The sequence below is a fragment of the Diabrotica virgifera genome, chromosome 2 (genome assembly GCF_917563875.1).
Source record: "Diabrotica virgifera virgifera chromosome 2, PGI_DIABVI_V3a".
Lineage (NCBI taxonomy): Eukaryota > Metazoa > Arthropoda > Insecta > Coleoptera > Chrysomelidae > Diabrotica > Diabrotica virgifera.
Window position 1 is genome coordinate 254,084,811 of NC_065444.1, and position 22,322 is coordinate 254,107,132.

The 22,322-nt window shown below is 32.7% G+C and overlaps 1 protein-coding gene across 1 annotated transcript in view; it reads left to right on the forward strand.

Moving 5' to 3' along the window:
• Positions 1 to 20,766, forward strand: part of LOC126880548 (neuronal calcium sensor 2) — a 437,164-nt gene extending 416,398 nt beyond the window's left edge. The window contains exon 5 of the mRNA XM_050644479.1: positions 18,694 to 20,766. Within this exon, the coding sequence (XP_050500436.1) occupies positions 18,694 to 18,870 (177 nt within the window). The 3' untranslated portion in view covers positions 18,871 to 20,766. The remainder of the gene's footprint in view (positions 1 to 18,693) is intronic.
• The last annotated feature ends 1,556 nt before the right edge of the window (positions 20,767 to 22,322 follow it).

Here is a 22,322-nt window from a genome sequence, read left to right on the forward strand (position 1 = left end):
AACGATAAGTCACAGCAACTAGTTGTGATGACAAGTTGAAACGCTGTTTAGACGCTGCGATTCAATGCGATACCACCTTCAACCCAACTCCAACTTTGATAAGTTGTGCGATGCACCGTTTACACACAATGATAAGTTGCAACAACTCGATTGACCTTGATAAGTTGTTTGATTTATCGCTGTGTTTAAACGATCCTTTATGATTGTATATGTTAATAATATAAGTATGCAAAGTCCGCAGATAGTGTGCTACTTTTTTTATAAACAAAATGGCGCCCGAAAATCGTGGTTTTTTTTTCAATTTTTGCTCTATAACTCGTGTATATAGACGTGTTTTTCCCGATTTACTTCGACGAAAATTTTCCCCGGAAAGTGCGGGTTTTTCCAACAAAATTTTTAATTTTCAACTAAAATTTTAGATAAGTAATTGTTTATCAATCATTAAATCACTTGGTACTATAAAAGCTCTTTTTGTATAGATAATAATTCCAGAAGCCGATGGAAATTGAATGAACAGTTTAGCAACAATTGAATTGTTAATTAAATTGTTGTTTATATATTTGCCGTAAATACCGGTCAACTTTGACCGGTTGTATCTCAGGAACCACTCATCACAATTAAACGTTTTTTTCTTTTAAAAGAAGCGTCCTGCCGTTTTTTGTCAATACCGTTTTCATGATTTAATTTAATTTAATATTTCCCGAGATATTCTATTTATTTATAAGCCAAAAAATTGTTTATAATTTTAAAATATTCCTGAGGCCGCTTAAATAGTCCAATTTCAATTCTGTAAAGTACATTAGATAGGTACAGTGTTTTTTTATACAAAAATCATAGTTATTCTTATGTATCATAATTATTGTGGTTATTATAGCGACCGTAAATTTTTAATTATCAATTCAATTGTTGCTAAACTGTTCATTCAATTTCCATCGGCTTCTGGAATTATCTATACGAAAAGAGCTTTTATATTATCAAGCTATTTAATTATTGATAAACAATTACTTATCTAAAATTTTAGTTGAAAAAGATTTTGTTGGAAAAACCCTCATTTTCCTGGGAAAATTTTCGTCGAAGTAAATCGGGAAAAACACGTCTCTATGCAGAATTTAATTACGTTGAATTTTTATTTGGGTGTTTTTGGTGTAAAGTTAGAATCTTTGGAGTTATAGAGCAAAAATTGGAAAAAAACACGATTTTTGGGCGCCATCTTGTTTATAAAAAAAGTAGCACACTATCTGCGGACTTCGCATACCTATATTATTAATATATACAATACAATCATAAGATTCGATTCCAGCAATAAAATTGCTGGTAAATAGCTTTTCCCAAAAATGGCCTATTCTCCGATAATATGCCTAGACTATTTGGGCAATTATTGATATAACTGTAACTGATGGCACATCGAAATTTTCGATACATTTATTCTTTTCTCAAATTTTTCCTTCTTTTCTTCTCAAAAGCAAGTGACTCAATGCACAATAATTTGAATTTGATAGCAATAAGAAAAAACTAAAAAAATCAAAAATTTCATATAGTTTGTGGGTAGACCGTTGTCTCTGATGCAGTGTATTTAAACAAATTAATACTAAATACTTTTCCAAGCAGATCCATTTAAATAAAAACCATTTCAAGTAAAATCTATTAATATGAAAGAAGCATCCAGTTTTCCAAATCATTCTTGTATTAAGCGTCAAACTTTATATTTTTGGCTCTAAACCTAAACTGTTACCCGGACGTCGAATAAAATATCACACATTTTGTGTTTTTATCGAATTTGACGCTCGCGTCGCCTCGAACTCCATTAATCCATCCTTCATGATAATACATGTCTGCATGACTCTATATTCGTCGACATTTTTCCATTAAATGGTTTAAATTTCGAAAGAACTAGTGTAGGTAACAGTTGGATTTAAAACACACTAAATTCACATAAAAAAACGACCTAATAATCTCTCCATTATCGTAGATAATACAGTTTTAATTGAATGCGGTATAAATGCTGCATTGCACTAAATCCGACACATCGAATTGTTAAATAAATGGCGTTAGAATACATTTGGCTAATTTTATTTTAGCTACATCGGCAAAAAATTCTTAATTAACTATTCCAATTATAAGCAAATTATTATCAGTTAATTTGATAAATTATTCAGTTATGTGAATATAATAAATAATAGTTGCTATATATAAATCATCACACAAAATTTGCTGTTATTTGCAATAATTCTCAGTTCACAGCTACTCCCCCACGCCAGCTATTTTAGAACCGGCACGGTAGTAAGAGCTATACCGTTACGGGACCAAAAAAATAAAATTTCCTTAGATCTCCTGAAAAACTATGCATTTCACAAAATCTGGCAACAACGCCTTCCGTAAAAGCCCATGGTCGCTGAATACGGGTATGATATCGACGATGATACTTGGGCCCAGGGTGGGTCTGCACACTCCAGTATACTGCCTAAGGATCTGTTGGTTCTTCTAGAAACTTCTGTTATTTATTATAGACTGGCTTCACGCATACTGACCCAGCATATCGAACTTCACTTCATACTGACCCAGCGCAAAATGAATTTAGATAAAAAATATTGCTTTTTATAGAGAAAATGTTCAAAAAGGCGATACTTCTGTGTGGCCGAAAAAATTGATAAAACTATTAAACCGGGAGATATTGACAAAAGTTCAACCACGATTTTCTGAGTCCTGCCCTTTGCAATACTGGAAGGTTAGAGAGGGTACTTACAATTTGTGAAAAAATCCACGGGTTTCTTGTGACATTTTTCTGTGAAAATTTTCCATGATTTTCCATGAAAGAAAATGGGGAGTTGCGATGAATTTTTGAGTCCTGCTTTATCCTAGAATGACAGGATACCTTCGATTTTTTGAAGACAACTTTTTGGGCAGGAGTGTTGCAAAATGACTAAGGGAGTATATAGATATACAAACATGTAATGAAAATAATGAAATTTTCATAATTTTGAGTAGTGCCAACTTAATAAATTAAACATATTTTTTTCAAAATGACCAAAAAAAATGTCGGCATGACGTCTCCTAATGTTTAACTGCACTTGGAAAATTCTGTGGAAAATTTTTACCCTGGTTCCGTGATTTTCTGAGTCATAAAATAAATTTTACTATAAAATAAATAATTTAAATAGACATTATTCAAAATGGCAGGATGTTTAGTTACACCTTTTTTACTATACACAGTTCGTGGAAAGTTACACGATTTTGTCGATTACGAATTTGTCGTGTCGATTACGAGTCATGCCATTTTGCACATATCTCAAGAATGCTAATATAAATATATTTACAAAGAGGCAGGATGATTGTATAGTTATTTCGTATATAAAAATAAAAATTTTTGTCTGTAAAATTATTGCAGGCTGTTATACAGACATATTCATGTCACCACAATTTTCTTAGTCATGTCGAGTATGGTTAAAAAACACTAATCTAACACCGTTTACAACGTAACAGGATAACCGCAAAGATATTTAACACACAAAAATTAATTTTTATATCGTTAAAACAATCGTACGGTATTAAATATTATTTTTGTGAGTAAACTTTCAAATCTAATACCAAACTGTAACATCTTTATTTTAAGTTATTAGATCATATTTTTATCTAAGTAGGAAACGCAATGAAAGTAATTAGGAAGAAAATCAATAATGTTTACAATTTATTGGTTATAGTAGGGAATGTACCTATTATATTATACAGGGTGTTTAGAAACTCTCCTAACAAACGAAGACCGTAGATTCCTCAGATAATTTTAAGAAAATTTAACTCAATTCACCTAGTCAGAAAAGGCTTCCTAAGGATAGCGTCTTGTAATTAGTTTTTTTAAAATAGCTCCAGAACGCTTTTATTTAAAAAAATGAAAACTGGTACACATATTTACCTTCCAGAGATAAATCGATTCCATCAATTGTCAATTTTTAGTACCGGTCATAGGCGTCCGTTTTGGGTAGGGATAGGGAAACGGATATTTTATCGCATAACTTTTTTGTTTTTAACTTTTAAGCACTTTTGACACTGGAATATTAAATTCTGGGGTATTCTTGTGCTAAAAGGTACTCTTGCTTTAAGACGATAGGCTACGCCGTGTTCTAGAAAAATCGATTTGAAATTTTTTTCCTTTTTTGAATTTGAAAAAAAAAATTTAAAAACTATTTAGAAAAACGAAAACTGGTACGTTTATTTCTCTCCCAGAGATGAATCGATTTTATCAATTGTGAATTTCTAGTACTGGTCATATGCGTCCGTCTTTGGTAGATCAACGGATATTTTATCTCATAACATATTGGTCTTTACTTTTTAAGCATTTTTGACAGTAGAGTATTAAATTATGAGGTATTCTAGTACTAAAAGTTACTCTTGCCTCAAGTAGGTAAATACACTGTTTTTTTTTAATTTTTCTTTTCAAATTAAAAAAACAAAAAATTTTAAAATCGTTTTTTCTAGAAAACGGTAATCTAGTGTCAAAAATGCTTAAAAGTTATGCGATAAAATAACCGTTGCCCTACCCAAAACGGACTCCTATGACCAGTACTAGAGATTCGCAATTGATGGAATCGATTTATCTCTGGAAGATAAAAACGCGGACCAGTTTTTGTCTTTCGAAATGGAAGCGCTCTGGAGATATTTAAAAACATCTAATTACAAGGCGCCATCTTCAAAGAGCCCTAGCTCCCTAGGAAGCGTTATCGGATTAGGTAAATTGTGTTAAATTGTCTTAAAATTATCTGAGGAATCTTAAAATTGTATACAGGGTGTTCCATCTAAAAAACATAAGTTTTTGTCACCCTGTCAATACGGGTAGCCCTGTATATAAGAAAATATTTTGAAATTGTGGTCCTATCTGTGCCCCACGTTTTACCTAAATAACTTTTTTTCGCATCTCTTACGACAAACGAGTAATTGAACTTTGTCACACTAATGCCCCACCCTGTATAAGAAATAACTATAAACTCATCCTGCCTCTTTGTAAATAGACTTATATTAACATTCTTCAAACATATGTATGCACAATGGCATGACTCAGAAAATCATGGAATTTTTCACAAATGTTCTTACAAGTCTAGGACTCCTGCCGTCTTACTAGAACCCTTTAACCTTCCTGCCGAGTACCGAAAAAGTATTGATTGCATTTGAGTATTATACCTTTTAAAATTTTCCGCACAATTTTCCAATGGACAAGTATACCTACTTAAACACTAGGAGACGTCATGCCAACATTTTTTTATCATTTTGAAATAAATATGTTTAATCTATTTAGTTGGCACGACCCAGAAAATCATGAAAATTTCATTATTTTTCTTACATGTTTGTATACATATATACTCGTGTTAGCCGGTTTGTAACCATCCTGCCCAAAAAATTTTCTTTATAAAACCAATGGTGTCCTGTCATTCTACGGATATAGCAGGTCTCAGAAATTCATCGCAAATCCCTGTTTTTATTTTTTGGGAAAATCTAATTTTTACAGGAAAATGTCACAGGAAATTTGTGGATGTTTCCACAAATTGTAAGTACCTCGTCTGCCTTTCCAGTATTGCAAAAGGCAGGACTCAGAAAATCGTGGCTGAACTTCTGTATAATATCTCCCGGTCTAATCAGGGTGGTCCAAAACAGGATATTTTTCGGCACTTATTTGAGAGATTAACGTCTATATCTACAAAAAACTACTGACACCTTTATAAAAATTTTTTTATAAAATATAATAAAATAGCGAAATTTGGATATTATGTAACGTATCGAAAATTTGACATGTTGCAATACAATCATTCCAGTCGGAGTTCTTAGTTCAGTTCTTACTTATCCTTAAAAAATCGCAAAAATGCTTTTATCTAGCTAGATTAATATAAACTTCCTTAAACATCAGCTTCTACAGCGTGTCTACTTGAGTTGGAAACATATGGGAAACTTTTTTATTATTAATGTTACGAAAAAAAGTTATTCTTTATAAAAAGTTCTGCATGCCCCAAAACCTAAGATTCAATTATCAGATATCAAATTTTCTCAATATTATACGAGGTATGTCAAAAAATATGAATTTCGGCTAAGGGTAAAGTACCTTCATTTCTCTCAATATCGAAAATTCTTATGATAAAAAGTTGTTTGGAATTAAAAACTAAGATGAAATATGCAATTACATGCTTCTTATTGAAAAAAAAAATATTTTTCTCCAATTTATGGATACCCAACATCGTTTTTAATTATTACAAATATCATAACTCGTTTATTATTCATTTTACGAAAAAAAGTTATTCTTCATAAAAAACTTTGCATGGTCTAAAATCTAAGACACAACCATGATATATCAACTTTTATTAATTTTATACGAGGTGTGTCAAAAAATATGAAATTCGCTCAATATTATAGCACCTTTATATTTCACAGTATTTCAATTAGAAGGATGTAATTGCATATTGACACATAGTTTTTAATGCTAAACAACTTTTTTAATAACCGTTTTCAATATTGTGAAAAATAAAGGTACTTTACTCTTGAGTGAAATTCATATTTTTTGACATAACTCGTATAAAATTAATAAAATGTCATATCTGTTGGTTGAATCTTCGGTCTTAAGACATACAGAGATTTTTATAAAGAATACCTTTTTTTCGTAAAAGTAATAATAAAAGAGTTATCGTATGTGTATAGTGTAGGAAACAAAGGTTGAACCTTGCAAAATGGACACAAGTCCGGTTCTATTTTTTTTCTGGTATATCAAGGGGTGCTTATTATAAGACTAACGTTTTCTGAAAAAATTTCGCCCCGGAACCTCCCTTTTCACCCCTTTAAAGGGGGTAATTTGTGGTTTTTGCAAAACGTAGCCCTTCCTGTAACTTTTACAAAAAATTTCTTTTATAGAAATATGAAGAGAACTATATTTTCTACGATTTATTTCCAACACCATCTCTCTATCATCCACCGTTTAGCGGGGGTGGCGCCCTAAAGTTGACAAGTTTTTAAAAAAGATGTTTTTAAAAAAAATATATTTGTCCCTAACTGTAACGGAAATTAAGAAGAAATCCTGCGGCAAATATTCACAAAAAATTGACTGATTTTTTGGTATAGGTTTTACTTAAGGGTAATTGCCCTTTTTTTAATTACAGGGTGTTACATTTTAAAAAACCTCTTTTTATACCATCTGAACCGTTTATGCTAGAGTAAAAAGACTTTCAGCGATTACCCATGTACTGGTGCTATTTACAAATTTGTATAATGCACCCCCATTTTTCCCCTGAAACAACCCCCAAAAAAAGAAGAATTAATAAATAAATTGATTTTCTTGGAATCCTTCACACACAATGCCCTTTATTAATATGCTTCATATATCATTTTGTGGACGTTATTATTACCCATGCATGGACACCAAAAGCAATTTCCTAGTGCAACCCCTGTAGCAAAAAAAAATAAATAAAATGGGGGGTTGAATTTTTTTTTTGTTTTTGCTTTTTGATCCATATGGGCATATGCTTCATCAATAGTGCTTTTCAAAAATATATATGGTTATTGCAGCATCTCTGTTTATCCTTGAAAATATACTGCAGAAACTACCCCTATCCCTTGGCGAGCGTGTTTTTACGATTTTCTCATTACCTATGTATTCTTTTTAAACAAAACTTATACAAGGTTAAAGACCACTATTTACTCTAAAAATTATGTCCTATTCATTTTTTCGTATAAGCAACCGTTACGGCACAGTGGCGCCGTAAACCTCATATATGCTTTGGCGGGCTCCAGTTTTTGTTTTTTTTTTCGTCATCTGTTCGTTTTATTGATAAAGTACTTATGCAAAATAAAACAACACAGTGTAACCTACAAATTATGACTTATGCACATTTTACATTCTTTGCTCCCCAAAGCCACAGTGGTGGCCCAAAATAAATTTTTGCATATTTTCGCCACCTACATGCATTTTATTGCATTAATGCTACCTTAACAGCACAATATTTACCCTTAGGTGGTCGCTACGCAGTGGCGGATCCAGGGAGGGGTGATGGGGGTGATCACCTCCCCCCCTCTCAAACCAAGTGATATTATATTCAAAGATTATAAAAATATTCATTTATTTTTATAGAAATTTAACCAATTGGCACCCCCCTCTTAACGATGCTGGATCCGCAACTGTCGCTAAAGCATAAAAAGTCATTCTTATAAAAATAATATTAATATAAGTATTTCTATAAAAATAAATGAATATTTTTATAATCTTCAAATATAATATCACTTGGTTTGAGAGGGGTGGGGGTGATCGCCCCATCACCCCTCCCCGGATCCGTCACTGCTTAGCGACCACTTAGGGGTGAATATTGTGCTATTAAGGTAGCATTAACGCAATAAAATGCGTGTAGGTGGCGAAAATATGAAAAAATTTATTTTGGGTCACCACTGTAGCTTTGGGAAGCAAAGAATGTAAAATGTGCATAGGTCATGATTTGTAGGTTACACTGTGTTGTTTTATTTTACGTAAGTACTTTTTCAATAAAACAAACAGATGACGAAAAAATAAACAAAAACTGGAGCCCGTCAAAGCATATATGAGGTTTACGGCGCCACTGTGCCGTAACGGTTGCTTAAAGGAAAAAAATGAATAGGACCTAATGTTTAGAGTAAATAGTGGTCTTTAACCTTGTGTAAGTTTTGTTTAAAAAAAAATGAATAGGTAATGAGAAAATCGTAAAAACATGCTGGATAAGGTATAGGGGTAGTTTCTGCAGTATATTTTCAAGGATAGGGGTGGTTTGCGCAGGGATGTTGCAATAACCATATATATTTTTGAAAAGCACTATTGATGAAGCATATGCCCATATGGATCAAAAAGCAAAAAACAAAAAAAAAATTTCAACCCCCCATTTTATTTATTGTTTTTGGCTACAGGGGTTGCCCTAGGAAATCGCTTTTAGTGTCCATGCATGGGTAATAATAACTTGCACAAAATGATATATGAAGCATATTAATGAAGGGCATTGTGTGTGAAGGATTCCAAGAAAATCTCTTTATTTATTAATTGTTCTTTTTTTTGGGTGGTTCCGGGGAAAAAATGGGGGTGCATTATACAAATTTGTAAATAACACCGGTACATGGGTAATCGCTGAAAGTCTTTTTACTGTAGCATAAACGGTTCAGATGGTATAAAAAGGGGTTTTTTAAAATGTAACACCCTGTAATTAAAAAAAGGGCAATTACCCTTAAGTGAAACCTATACCAAAAAATCAATCATCTATTTATGAATAATCTCCGCAGCATTTCTTTTTAATTTCCGTTACAGTAAGGGAAAAATATATTTTTTTTAAAAACATCTTTTTTAAAAACTTGTCAACTTTGGGGCGCCACCCTTACTAAACGGTGGATGATAGAGAGATGCTGTCGGAAATAAATCGTAGAAAATATAGTCCTCTTCATATTTCTAAAAAAGAAATTTTTTGTAAAAGGTACAGGAAGGGCTACGTTCTGCAAAAACCATAAATTACCCCCTTTAAAGGGGTGAAAAGGGGGGTTCCGGGGCGAAATTTTTTCAGAAAAAGTTAGTCTTATAATAAGCACCCCTTGATATGCCAGAAAAAAAATAAAACCGGACTTGTGTCCATTTTGCAAGGTTCAACCTACGAAGTTAGTATCAATAAATTTGAGAAAAATTTGGAAAATATTTTTTTCCATTTAGAAGCATGTAATTACATATTTGAGCTTGGTTTTTATTTCCAAACAACTTTTCATAATAAGAATTTTCGATATTGAGAGAAATAAAGGTACTTTACCCTTAGCCGAAATTCATATTTTTTGACATACCTCGTATAATATTGAGAAAATTTGATATCTGATAATTGAATCTTAGGTTTTGGGGCATGCAGAACTTTTTATAAAGAATAACTTTTTTTCGTAAAATTAATAATAAAAAAGTTTCCCATATGTTTCCAACTCAAGTAGACACGCTGTATAAAGCTAACAAATCTAAGTTTCCAATGTAAACTAATCTACAATGTATAAATATGTAAGTTTTCAAGTGAATATATCCTAGAAAGTTCAATTTTAAACTGCTGGAATCTCGATGCTACGCCACTAACGATCTCTTCACCCTTTGCCCCACTTTGCCCCACTCGAACAACGAGCACACAAATTGAGTTTGATGAGAGAATTAATGGACTGGGAAAATCCAAGATATTTTTATTAAAGCTGCAAACAGGCCTTTTTATTATACTTTGTTCCGGCTCGAGTAAAGAGAACGAAAGGGTTGGGAAAATATCAAATTCATTAAGCGATAGGTCAGTGAATAACGGGATTATAAAGGTTTTTGCTTTCGTTTTGCTTTCTGTAATTGTCGTGTTTGATCAAAAGCTTAGAGTCAAGGTTTTGGTGCGTGGGAGATATATAAGATCGATTAAAACTAAAAATATGTTTATACGAAACTTTTATGCAAAACTAACGCATCATTTTTTTCCTTTTGCTATTATTTTTAATAAATCTCAGTTCCGATCTCCTCCTCCACGCAAGCTAGGATTGGCACAGTAGTAAATACTATTGGCACACTATACCCTTCCGGGACCAAACATAGTTTCCCTAGGCCTCTTGAAAAAATGGGCATTTCACATCTGGCAACAGCGCCTTCCATTTGTTTTGAGCCTATGTGTTAGGAGTTAGAGCGAGATAAAAAATCAATTTTTCCTCAGATTCTAGAGAAATTTTGAAGAAATCTAACGTCTTTTTTGACCATTTTTGTGGTGGGGGTAGAACGGCTTTTTGTGGCTTAAGAAAGGCTACCGTTATGGGAACACAAAAATTAAATTTCCCTAGATTTCCTGAAAAACTGGGTATTTCACATCTGGCAACAGCGCCTTCCATGAGCCTATGTATTAGAGCGAGATAGAAAATCAATTTTTCCCCAAATTCAAGGAAAATTTTGAAAAAAATCCAAAGTCCAAACTGGTCGTTTTCGACGCTTTTTATGGTGGGGGTAGAAGTGCTTTTTGTGGCTTAGTAAAGGGACCATTACGGGGCCACAAAAATTAAACTTTCCTAGATTTCCTGAAAAACTAGGTATTTCACATCTGGCTACAGCGCCTTCCATGAGCCTATGTATTAGAGCGAGATAGAAAATCAATTTTTCCCCAGATTCTAGGGAACTTTTGAAAAAAAAAATCTCCAAGGTCCAAAATGGTCATTTTTGTCGCTTTTTGTGGTGGGGGTAGAACGGCTTTTTGTGGCTTAGTAAAGGGACTACACCGTTACGGGACCCCAAAAATAAAATTTTCCTGGAAAAACTGGGCATTTCACAACATTTGGCAATAGCGCCTTCTATAAGAGCCTATGTTTTAGAACGAGATAGAAAATAAATTGTCCCCAGATTCTAGGAAATATATAAATTATCAGACAGGGAAAATCCAAGATATTTTTATTAAAGCTGCAAACAGGCCTTTTTATTATACTTTGTTCCGGCTCGGGTAAAGAGAACGAAAGGGTTGGGAAAATATCAAATTCATTAAGCGATAGGTCAGTGGATATCGGGATTATGAAGGTTTTTTGGTTTCGTTTTGCTCTATGTAATTGTCGTGTTTGATCAAAAGCTTTGAGGCAAGGTTTTTGCGTGGGAGTTGTATAAGAGCAATTAAAACTAAAAATATGTTTATGAATTTGTGGAAACATTAATACACCTCGCCTAATTTACATAACAACGCCCATACATAAAGAGCCACTCTTTTAAACTGTTTTCTACTAGTGTATTAGTAAAATAATGTTCACTCCTTATGTGGTGTGATCAAAATGATTATATTATGTACAGTGATGAGCGCGCTTATAACCGGCAAAAAAACGCAAAAGATAGAAAACATAATACATTGTGCAATAAAAAGGGATGAAACTAGTAGAGGTGGAAATTATCGATATAAACGTAGAAATTAACATTACATTACATAGTTTCCCACCTTTAGACCTCTGTGACAGGAGTATTTGTCACAATGACAATTGTCATTCTTCTCCGATACGGAGGATTAAAATTTTTTAAAAATCGATTTTCGTTTGAAAAGAGGATGAAAAACTAAATATAGTGGTATACTTTGTATTTTAGGCAAGATGATTTTTCTGGTAAAATTTTGAATTGGAATTCTGAAATTCTGCGAATTGCGAGAGCTCCAAGTAGAAAAAAATTAAAATGCGGCTTAATTTTAATAAGTACCATTATTTAATCTAAATTGGTGAAATGTTACAGTTTTAGTGTTTTTTTTAATTTGTGTGAGTGACAAATAGTTTATACCGAATATTCATCTTAGTCCTGTCGCCAGAGGGGGGGGGGGTACAACGACCTCCTTAATTCAGATGGACTTACCCAAGTTTTTTTTATGTATTTTGACCCGTAGAACACTAATTTTGGGTAACAGTTGATCCGGATGTCGATAAGTTTGTTGACAAAGAACTTGAGGAATTACATAACAGCGATTTTTCGCAAAACAAACATTTTTTTGTATTTTTTGGGTGATTCTCAGCAAAAAATGATCTTAAAAGTTTTTTCGTAGGATGCATAGTTTTAGAGATAAACGCGGTTGAACTTTCAAAAAATCGAAAAACTGCAATTTTTGAACCCGAATAACTTTTGATTAAAAAATAAAATAGCAATTCTGCTTACTGCATTTGAAAGTTCAAGTTAAATTCTATCGGTTTTGAATATTTGCATTGCTAAAAAATAAGTTTTTATTTGTTAAACAAAGCCATAAACACATAGTGTTTCCCGTGCCCAATTCATGCGTTTTAATGTACGTAATCTACATAGAAATTGTGTGTATGCGCGCCTACTCATTCGATTTCAAATGGGAAATGCATTGAAAACATCATTCAATCACTATGTGCTTATAGCTTTGTTTAACAATAAAAACAATTAATTTTTAGCAATGAAAGTAATCAAAACCGATAGAATTTGACTTGAACTTTCAAATGCGGTAAGCAGAATTGCTATTTCATTTTTTCAATCAAAAGTTATTCGGGTTCAAAAATTGCAATTTTTCGATTTTTTGAAAGTTCAACCGCGCTTATGTCGAAAACTATCCTACGAAAAAACTTGTAAAAACATTTTTTGCTTAGAATGACCCAAAAAATACAAAACAACGTTTTGTTTTGCGAAAAATCGCTGTTATGTGATTCCTCAAGTTCTTTGTTTATAACAATCTTATCGACATCCGGATCGACTGTTACCCAAAAAATTCGTGTTCTACGGGTCAAAGTACATAAAAAAAACTTGGGTAAGTCCATCTGAATTGAGGAGGCCGTTGTACCCCCACTGGCGACAGGACTATCTTTATATAAGGAATAAATAATAGAGTCAATAAAAATATCAACACTTTAATCAATACAAATAATCAACACAAAAAATCACTTTAATCAACAAAGTATCTAAAAATTAAAACAAAACAGCGGAAAATTGCAGGATAATAACTATTCAAAACTAAAGTACTTATTGAAAATTACCATCATGAAAAATTATTGTTATGTGTCAAAACGTTAATATTTTACCAATTTAGATTAAATAATGGTATTAATTAAAATTAAGTCATTTTTCTTCATTCGAGCTTTGCAACTCACATAATTTCAGAATTCAAATTCAAAATTTTACCATAAAAATTATGTTACCGAAAATTCAAAGTACCCCACTAAATTTAGTTTTTCATCCAGTTTTCAAATGCAAAATCCATTTTAAAAAAATATGATATACAGGGTGTTTTTTTGGATTGGAACATTTTTCCAAATCTTTTTAATCCTGCCCTGGATTTTTTATAATTGTAAATAAATTAATTGGTTTGACACTTAAGAATATTAGCGTGTTAAATATAAAATAAATATACAGTGTGGTTAACAAGTTGTAAGTCATATTTCAATATTTTTCTACTTCAAGCTCTTGCAATTCACATAATTTCAGAATTCAAATTCAAAATTTTACCAGAAAAGTCATTTTGCCGAAAATTCAAAGTATACCACTAAATTTAGTTTTTCATCCTATTTTCAAATGCAAAATCCATTTTAAGAAATTTAATGTACAGGGTGTTGTTTTGGCATCGGAATATTTTTCCAATATTTTTTAATCCGGACCTGGATTTTTTACAATTGTAAATAAATTAATTGATTGTTCACCTTAAAGAATATTTGCATGCCAAATATAAAATAAATATACCGTGTGGTTAAAAAGTTATGAACCAAATAAGAAAATGGCAAAATAGATAAAACACCCAGTATCGTTGTTATTAATGAAGTAGGACCCATTAAGTATGGTATTTTTGAGATCGCTTAAGTGTAATCTTTCTACAGTTAAGGTATGTTACTTTCCCAATGAAACACCCTGTATTGGGTACGAATTATTTATGTTAGTAAGTTTTTTTGTGTTTAATTTATAATTAATGGTGAGCTACCTTACAACAGACAAGTTGCGACTCTAAAATAATTGACAAAACAAATAATTTTATTATTCGGATGATTATTACAAAGAGATCAATAATCGACTGTACTATTTCATCTCAAATTTTATTACTGCCTTATATGAGACATAACCCTGTAATGTAATTCCGTAGTGCATATTAAACTGTAACAGTTTAAGTTGCCAAGCATCAAAGTATGATGTAAAAAGGATCGTAAACTCCCATTTCTATTAAGTTTTCTAAAATGCACATTGTGCAGACATTGCTGCATTTACGACTACAGTAAATTGAGATGATCCGAAATTCAATGAACATTCACATGGATTTTCATGATAGTGTTTCCTAGTTCGAAGTTATGTGGGCCATAAATTAAATAGAACGGCATATTTGAGCTTTCTCTTCACCACGTCTATCTGGAAGTTATGTGCTCAACATAATAAATTTCGTGCTTGCAGATTGCAGATTAAAAAAATATTGCATTTTGACACATGCGACGTTTGCAAATGCATTTGTTAATTAGTTTAAAGATAGACCAGGGCATTTAGCACAAAACAAATTGATTTTTAAATACAGGGTGGGGCATTAGTGTCACAAAGTCCAATTACTCGTTTGTCGTAAGAGATACGAAAAAAAGTTATTGAGGTAAAAGTTGGGGCACTGATACGACCATAATTTAAAAATATTTTGAAATATACAGGGGCGTGCGTATCGACAGGGTAACACAAACTTATGTTTTTTTAAATGGAACACCCTGTATATTTTTACATTTTTGGATTTTCTTCAATGTTTCCTTTCTTAAAATATAGAGTTTTGTAATATTATACGGGGTAGTTTAAAAGATAATTACGTTTTTTTGTTAATTTCGTAGCTACATTTACACCCTGTAGAATTGTAGTGATTTGACATCAAATTTTTATTTTATGTTTAAACGATTTTTAATATAATCTACTATTGTTAAACAGTAACAGTATAGCGAAATGTTTAATTTTGTATACAGGGTTGGTCGAAACTCGGAATGAGTATTTTCTGAGTTTTTTTCAATAGAACACCCTGTATTTTAGTATTGTAATAAAATGATATTTTATGGTACTTTTTTATTTCTTAAGCATTCCCTGTACCTAAGTGCTTGAATTTGTAAGTTATTCGTGATTATTTAAGCCAAACATTAATTGTAACAAAAATTACGTGAAATTTTATTAGGTGGCCGTGAATAATCATAATCTAAACTAAATTTACAATCAAGATGCAGTAGAAATAAACAAACCAAGACACGTTAAATGCTACTAGGAGCACTACCCAATCATAATTTACAATGTATAAACTTTGGAAATCACGATTTGGGATTTACAATATATACATTGTAAATTATAATTCGGGAGAGCTCTTAGTAGCATTTAACGTGTCTTGGTTTGTTTATTTCTACTGCATTTTGATTATAAATTTAGTATAGCCTGATCCTTAATTTATTAATATTGGATGAGATATCCAAATAAATTCGCAGTTAATTAAGATTGTTGGTGCGCAAAATATTAATAAAAACTGTAACGATATGATACCTCGGCAAGCGATGAGTTGCAATACCATAGACGACCGAAGGAGTGTCAGTGTTTGCGCATTCCTTCTTCATAGCACCGCTGGGGGAAATCGAAGGAGTAGTGGCAGCGAGAGCATATTTAAGGCGAACCAGGAAAATGAGAAGATGAGTCGTGGGTAGCGTATTGAACTAACCATGACTCAACAGCTGCTGCTCGCGTATTGAACGAGCTTTAGCTGGCTTGGCAAAGATGCACCGTTTGTGAGGTGGAACTATGCCTAGGTAGACGCCACCGTAGTGGCGTGGGGTCTTGCCACGATCGTTATTGCAGTAGGCGGTAGTAGCGAGGAATGATCTCCGGATCGGAATATAGGGCTATGTTGATTTAACGTAGCGACATTGTTATTGTATATATGGTTTATCGTATTATGTTAATGTTGCTATTATGATCGGATGACTGTAATAAAATTTAATATTATTTTTCCTTTGCAGAAGATGGAATTATATTTTATTTTATTTGTTTTGAACTGTATATAATTATCTTTAATATATTTACTTGTTTTTTAACTTGTGTTTTACTCAGTCTGTCGTCCTTAGAAGAACTACACGTTACAAAACATACAATATTCTACCTAGTCGGCTATGACACTAAATTTGCTTAAAAAATTGACATTATACTATTTTTATAGTTCCAGTTGCTTTGTTACCATTACTAATATGAATTTTTCTAATGAGGAACTGATTATACCCCATTCCACGAATATACGACCCTCTTGGATTATCGCGACAACGAATATTTTACTGTGCAAAATATGAAGAACAAACGTAAATTGCAAATTATATTGTTGTTTATTGGAGTAATTATTAGAGCAAAAGACTTTCGTACTTCTTATGTTGCACACTAAAATATTCGTTGTCGCGATAATTCAAAACAGTCGTATATTCGTGGAATACACCATAATAAGATTTTTGTGCTAGTGGAGTATATTGGTCGTCCGCTATAACTTTTCCCATGCGTCACAGTTCATTTTCAAACAAATTAAGTCAAAACATAAAGTGAAACGTACGCCGATGTGTGTAGTATATAGTATACGGTATACAAAATGTATATACACATCGACGTTCGTTTTACTTTATGTTTTGACTTAATTTGTTTGAAAATGAATCGTGACGCATGGGAAAAGTTGTAGCGGACGAACAATAACAAAAATGTGCTACTAGCAATAAGAATTTTTCATCATAAATTCCCTGATAGGCGACAACCAAGAAGAGAAACGTTTGAAAATATACTAGAACGGTTTCAATGAACTGGACACTTAGATTATGATAAATCTGATAAAACAAAAACTATTGTAAATGAAGAAAACAGAAATTAAATGTAATCCTTAGTGTCACTGAGGATCTGCATATTAGTACAACCGTTCTTACAATCTAAGTATCTAGTCTGTTGAGACCGTTTTAGTATACTTTCAAAGTTTCTCTTCTTATTTGTCGTCTATCATAGAATTGCTGATAATAATTGATCGCAGTTGCTCATTTTTGTTATACTCTACTAACAAAGCCATTTTAATCAGTTCCTCATTAGAAAAATTAATGTTAGTAATGGTAACAAATCAACTGAAACTATATAAATAGTATAATGTCAAATGTTTAAGCCTACTGACATTCAGTACTAATGGTACTGAAAACATCGTCAGACATATAAAAGCTAATCGGATAAGATGGGCAGGTCATGTAGCAAGATCAGAGGAAGACAGAGTGCTAAAGACAGTGTTCTTCGAGAGACCAGACGGTAGAAGATCAGTGGGCCGTCCCAGAAAAAGATGGAAGGATGATGTTGAAACCGATCTATCTAGGATTGGGGTACAACAATGGCAAATCGAAGCGCAAGATCGCAGACGATGGAGGGCCATAGTGGATGCGGCGAAGACTCACCCCGAGTTGTAAAGCCAGTCAAGAAGAAGAAGAAGAAGAAATGTTTAAGCCAATTTTGTGTCATAGCCAACTAGGGTGAATTTTGTATGTGTGATTAATATTTCAAGCACCAACAACCTTAACTACGAATGTATTTGGATATCTCATCCAATATTAATAAACAAAGAATCAGGCTATATTATTAAGTATTTTTTTCTTCGAAAAATTATTTTGGATTGGATATTTTCACGGCCGCCTAATAAAATTTCACGCAATTTTTGTTGCAATTATTGTTTGGCTTAAAGAATCACGAATAACTTAAAAATTAAAGCATTTAGGTATAAGGAATGCTTAAGAAATAAAAAAGTACCAGAAAATATCATTTCATTACAATACTTAAATACAGGCTGTTCCATTTAAGAAATCTCAGAAAATACTCATTCCGAATTTCGACCCACTCTGTACTCTAAAATTAAACATTTCGCTATATTGTTAATGTTTAACAATAGTAGACTATATTAAAAATCGCTTGAACATAAAATAGAATTTTGATGTCGAGTCACTACAATTCTACGGGGTGTAAATATTGCTACGAAATTAACAAAAAAAAACGTAATTATCTTTTAAACCACCTCCTATAATATTACAAAACCCTATATCAAAATCAACCGAACTACTGTTGCCACTTGCAGGATAGTCTTCAAATATTGTAACAGATTGCAAACTATGTAGATAAGTTAAAAACTGATTTTTAAGATTCAGTTTTCCTTCAGTTTTCTTGAAACTAACATATTTCTCTAATAAACTACCATCATTAAACGTTTGTCATTGTTTCAGGCAATATACGACATGTTGGGAGCATGTTCCTCCAACAGGCCAGCTGACTCCGCCGAAGAAAGGGCCAAAAACATTTTCGCCAAGATGGACGAAAACAACGACGGACAACTAACACAAGATGAATTCCTCAAAGGGTGTCTACAAGATGAAGAATTGTCGAAAATGCTCGCACCCTAATGCGTTTAGATCATCATAAAAAAAGAAAATTCCTACCGTCTTATAGGTCCACACATACAACCTTTGATATTTTTGTGTCCTGACAGAAAAAAAAAAGACTTTTATGTCAGATGATTTTTTTACCACGGCGCATCTTCATGTGAATTTGGGAGTTTAAGCAGTGAAAATAACAAACAAACAAAAACATCACATGCATCGATGAAAATGTTTTGAGAATTTTAGGAGATAGTGATCTGTATATTGTTTAATTTTTATGTTCCGCATCTCTATCTTTCTTGTATAACCAGCTTAGCTCTTTTGCCCAGCTTTAAAGAAAACAGTATATTTTTATTACGGATTGGTAGGCCTATCCTGAAAATTTCAGCCGGTGGTGCGCATACACGGAATTTGTCCCATTAAATGATTGTTATTTATCAGAGACAATATTTTTAATACAGGGGAACATTTTGACCAAATTTAAGTCGCGGTATTATATGTAAAAATGATTTTTTAATGGTAAAGCATCTTATTTTTTGTCTATAGCTTTTCGTGGAATGATAATAGTCAGCATCACATACCGAGTGATGAATCCTGACACGGCCCATAGAAAACTTACTGCGAAATTTTAAACTGTTGAATTCCTGCTTTTATAATTATTTTACCTCAAAAGTCTTGAGATTGGAATATGCATTGAAATCAAATGTTCTACAATTTAAACACATTCCTTTTTCAAAAATGTAATACATTTGCCAGAGTACAGTTGCATTCCAACATGTCGAAATTAAATCAATATGGCGGCTGGGAGGGAAACATAAATGTTTTGGGAAACTGATATACATAAATGTACTATCAGTTCTTAATGCATTTTAGATTTTTAGTTGCGTTTCTTTGTAATTTTTTTTTGTACAAGGACGAATTTAACATTTTCACTAGAAGAATTAATTAAAAAAGATAAATATGTATGTCTAATTTCTGTTTTGTTTTGAAGTGTGAAATGCGAAGTATTCATGGTAAAGTTCAATTTTATCGGTTACCATCAGTGCTACATTTTAAGCATAAAACAACTTAATAAGTTATCCTCTGAGAGACAAAAATCATGGTTAAATGTTATAAAACGTCCTATAAAAATGTTATATGTATAACTAACTATGTCCATGTTATGTACTTACGATTGAAAAACTGTCTCCAATGTAGGTTAACTCCAGACACCTTGAGGGAAAATAGACCAATATTATTTATTTTGCCCATCTTTTGCTTGTACCCACTAGCAGGGCTGGATTTACATATGGACTGAATGGGCAAGTGCCCAGGGCGGCAGAATTCAGGAGCGGTAAATTTAGGTAAAAAGTAAAAAATGGCGAGGTGGAGGGCGGCAAACTGTGGATAGCCCAGGGCGGCAAATCTCCAAATCCGCCTCTGCCTTCTAGCAACATCTGTATTGTATTGTCTACCAACAACTTTCGAAAATATTCGCTCATGCTTATTTGCTTCACTGCATATATTTCACTGCTTAAAACTAAATAAAGTCGTTCAAGTATTTCTACAACTAAAAACTACACAAATCTACAACAAAATGTTCGGAAAATACAACTAAAAAACTGTTAACGGTGAAAAACTTAGGAAACAATGTGGTACAAAAATATAAATAAATACATTGTTGACGTTTGTCTCCCAGAGTTGCCATAAACGTCAAAGTCTTGGAATGCCCTATTATTGTAAAATACAGGCCATACGTAATGCAGAATGTGTATAACGGGTTGCGTTCGGTAACAATGAAGTTAGATATTAACATAAATCAAATTGATTCTACCACCACCACAATCAGCTAATAGGGCTTTTCATTCACAGTCATTTGTTTCGAGCTTCTGTCATGTGTCACATAATATTAGTATATCTACGTCATACGTTATTGAGATACAAGATACGTCATACGTCAATGATACAAACCAAAGACGTATGACGTAGATATATTAATATTATGTGAAACATGACAGAAGCTCGAAACAAATGACAATCGATGAAAAGCCCTATAAAGTAGCTGAGCTTCTTCGCAAACAGTGCCCGGTGTATTGTTTGGGATGCGGTAACTTAAGAAATTTAACAATTAATCTACAATATGCTGTGTTTGCTGGATTTAATGACAAATATTTCTTGTATAAAGAAATATGATTTTCTCCGATGACCAGAAAGATTCTTTCTATATTAGGAATTGGGAATTTTAATTACTAAGGCTACGGCTCCACGGGCGGGAAATTGACGCTAGCAGTAGCAGTAAAATGAACTTAAGGTTCCGCGGAACGGAATGGGAATAGCCGAACTGAACCGACTACGCACAAGTCCTGTAGTCGGTACAGTTCGGCTATCCCTATTCCGTTCCGCGGAACCTTAAGTTCATTTTACTGCTACTGCTAGCGTCAATTTCCCGCCCGTGGAGCCTTAGCCTAACGCGGTTATACACTAAGCATCAAAATTAACGCACCACCTTAAAAATGGGACATTTTTGATGTCTCGTATTTCCTAAACATCTTGTCAGATTTGAGTGATTTTTTTAGTATATTATAGCTTTATTAGTCAAGAATATCGATGTAGTAATATTATTTCTAAAGAGGTAAGTGTCATTGTATACCGAGTGTAACAATGATAGTGTGTTTTTTCCTCAAAGTTTGGAACAACCTGTGGAATATTCTAGCGGCTAGCGTATATAAAATACTGAAACTAAAACTCAACTGTAGCCTTAGGCTTTCTTAACATTTTGTTTTTTGATTCATTCGCTTACGTTGGATAATAAAAAAGTTAGGTACTTTGACAACTAGTAATGATATTCATCAATACAGGGTGTTTCTAAATGAGTGCGACAAACTTTAAAGGGTAATTCTGCATGAAAAAATAATGACCGTTTGCTTTATAAACATATGTCCGCAAATGCTTAGTTTCCGAGATACGGGATGTTGAATTTTTTCTTACAAACTGACGATTTATTTATTGCTCTAAAACTGGTTGAACTATGCAAATGAAATTTGGTAGGTTTTAAGAGGTAGTTGCGCATTTTTTGACATACAATTAGGAATTTTATATTCACCATTGGCGTGCATACGGGTATAAATATTTTAGATACATCCCGTATGCACGCCAATGGTGGATATAAAAATCTTAATTGTATGTCAAAAAATGTGCAATAACTACCTCTAAACCCTACTAAATTTCATTTGCATATCTCAACCGGTTTTAGAGCAATAAATAAATCGTCAGTTTGTAAGAAAAAATTCAACATCCCGTATTTCAGAAACGAAGCATTTGTGGACATATGCTTATAAAGCAAACGGTCAATATTTTTCATGCAGAATTACCCCTTAAAGTTTGTCGCACTTATGTAGAAACACCCTGTAGTGATGAATAACATTTCTAGTTGTTAAAGTACCTAACTTTTTTATTATCCCACATAATCCAATGAAATAGAAAGCATAATGTTAAAA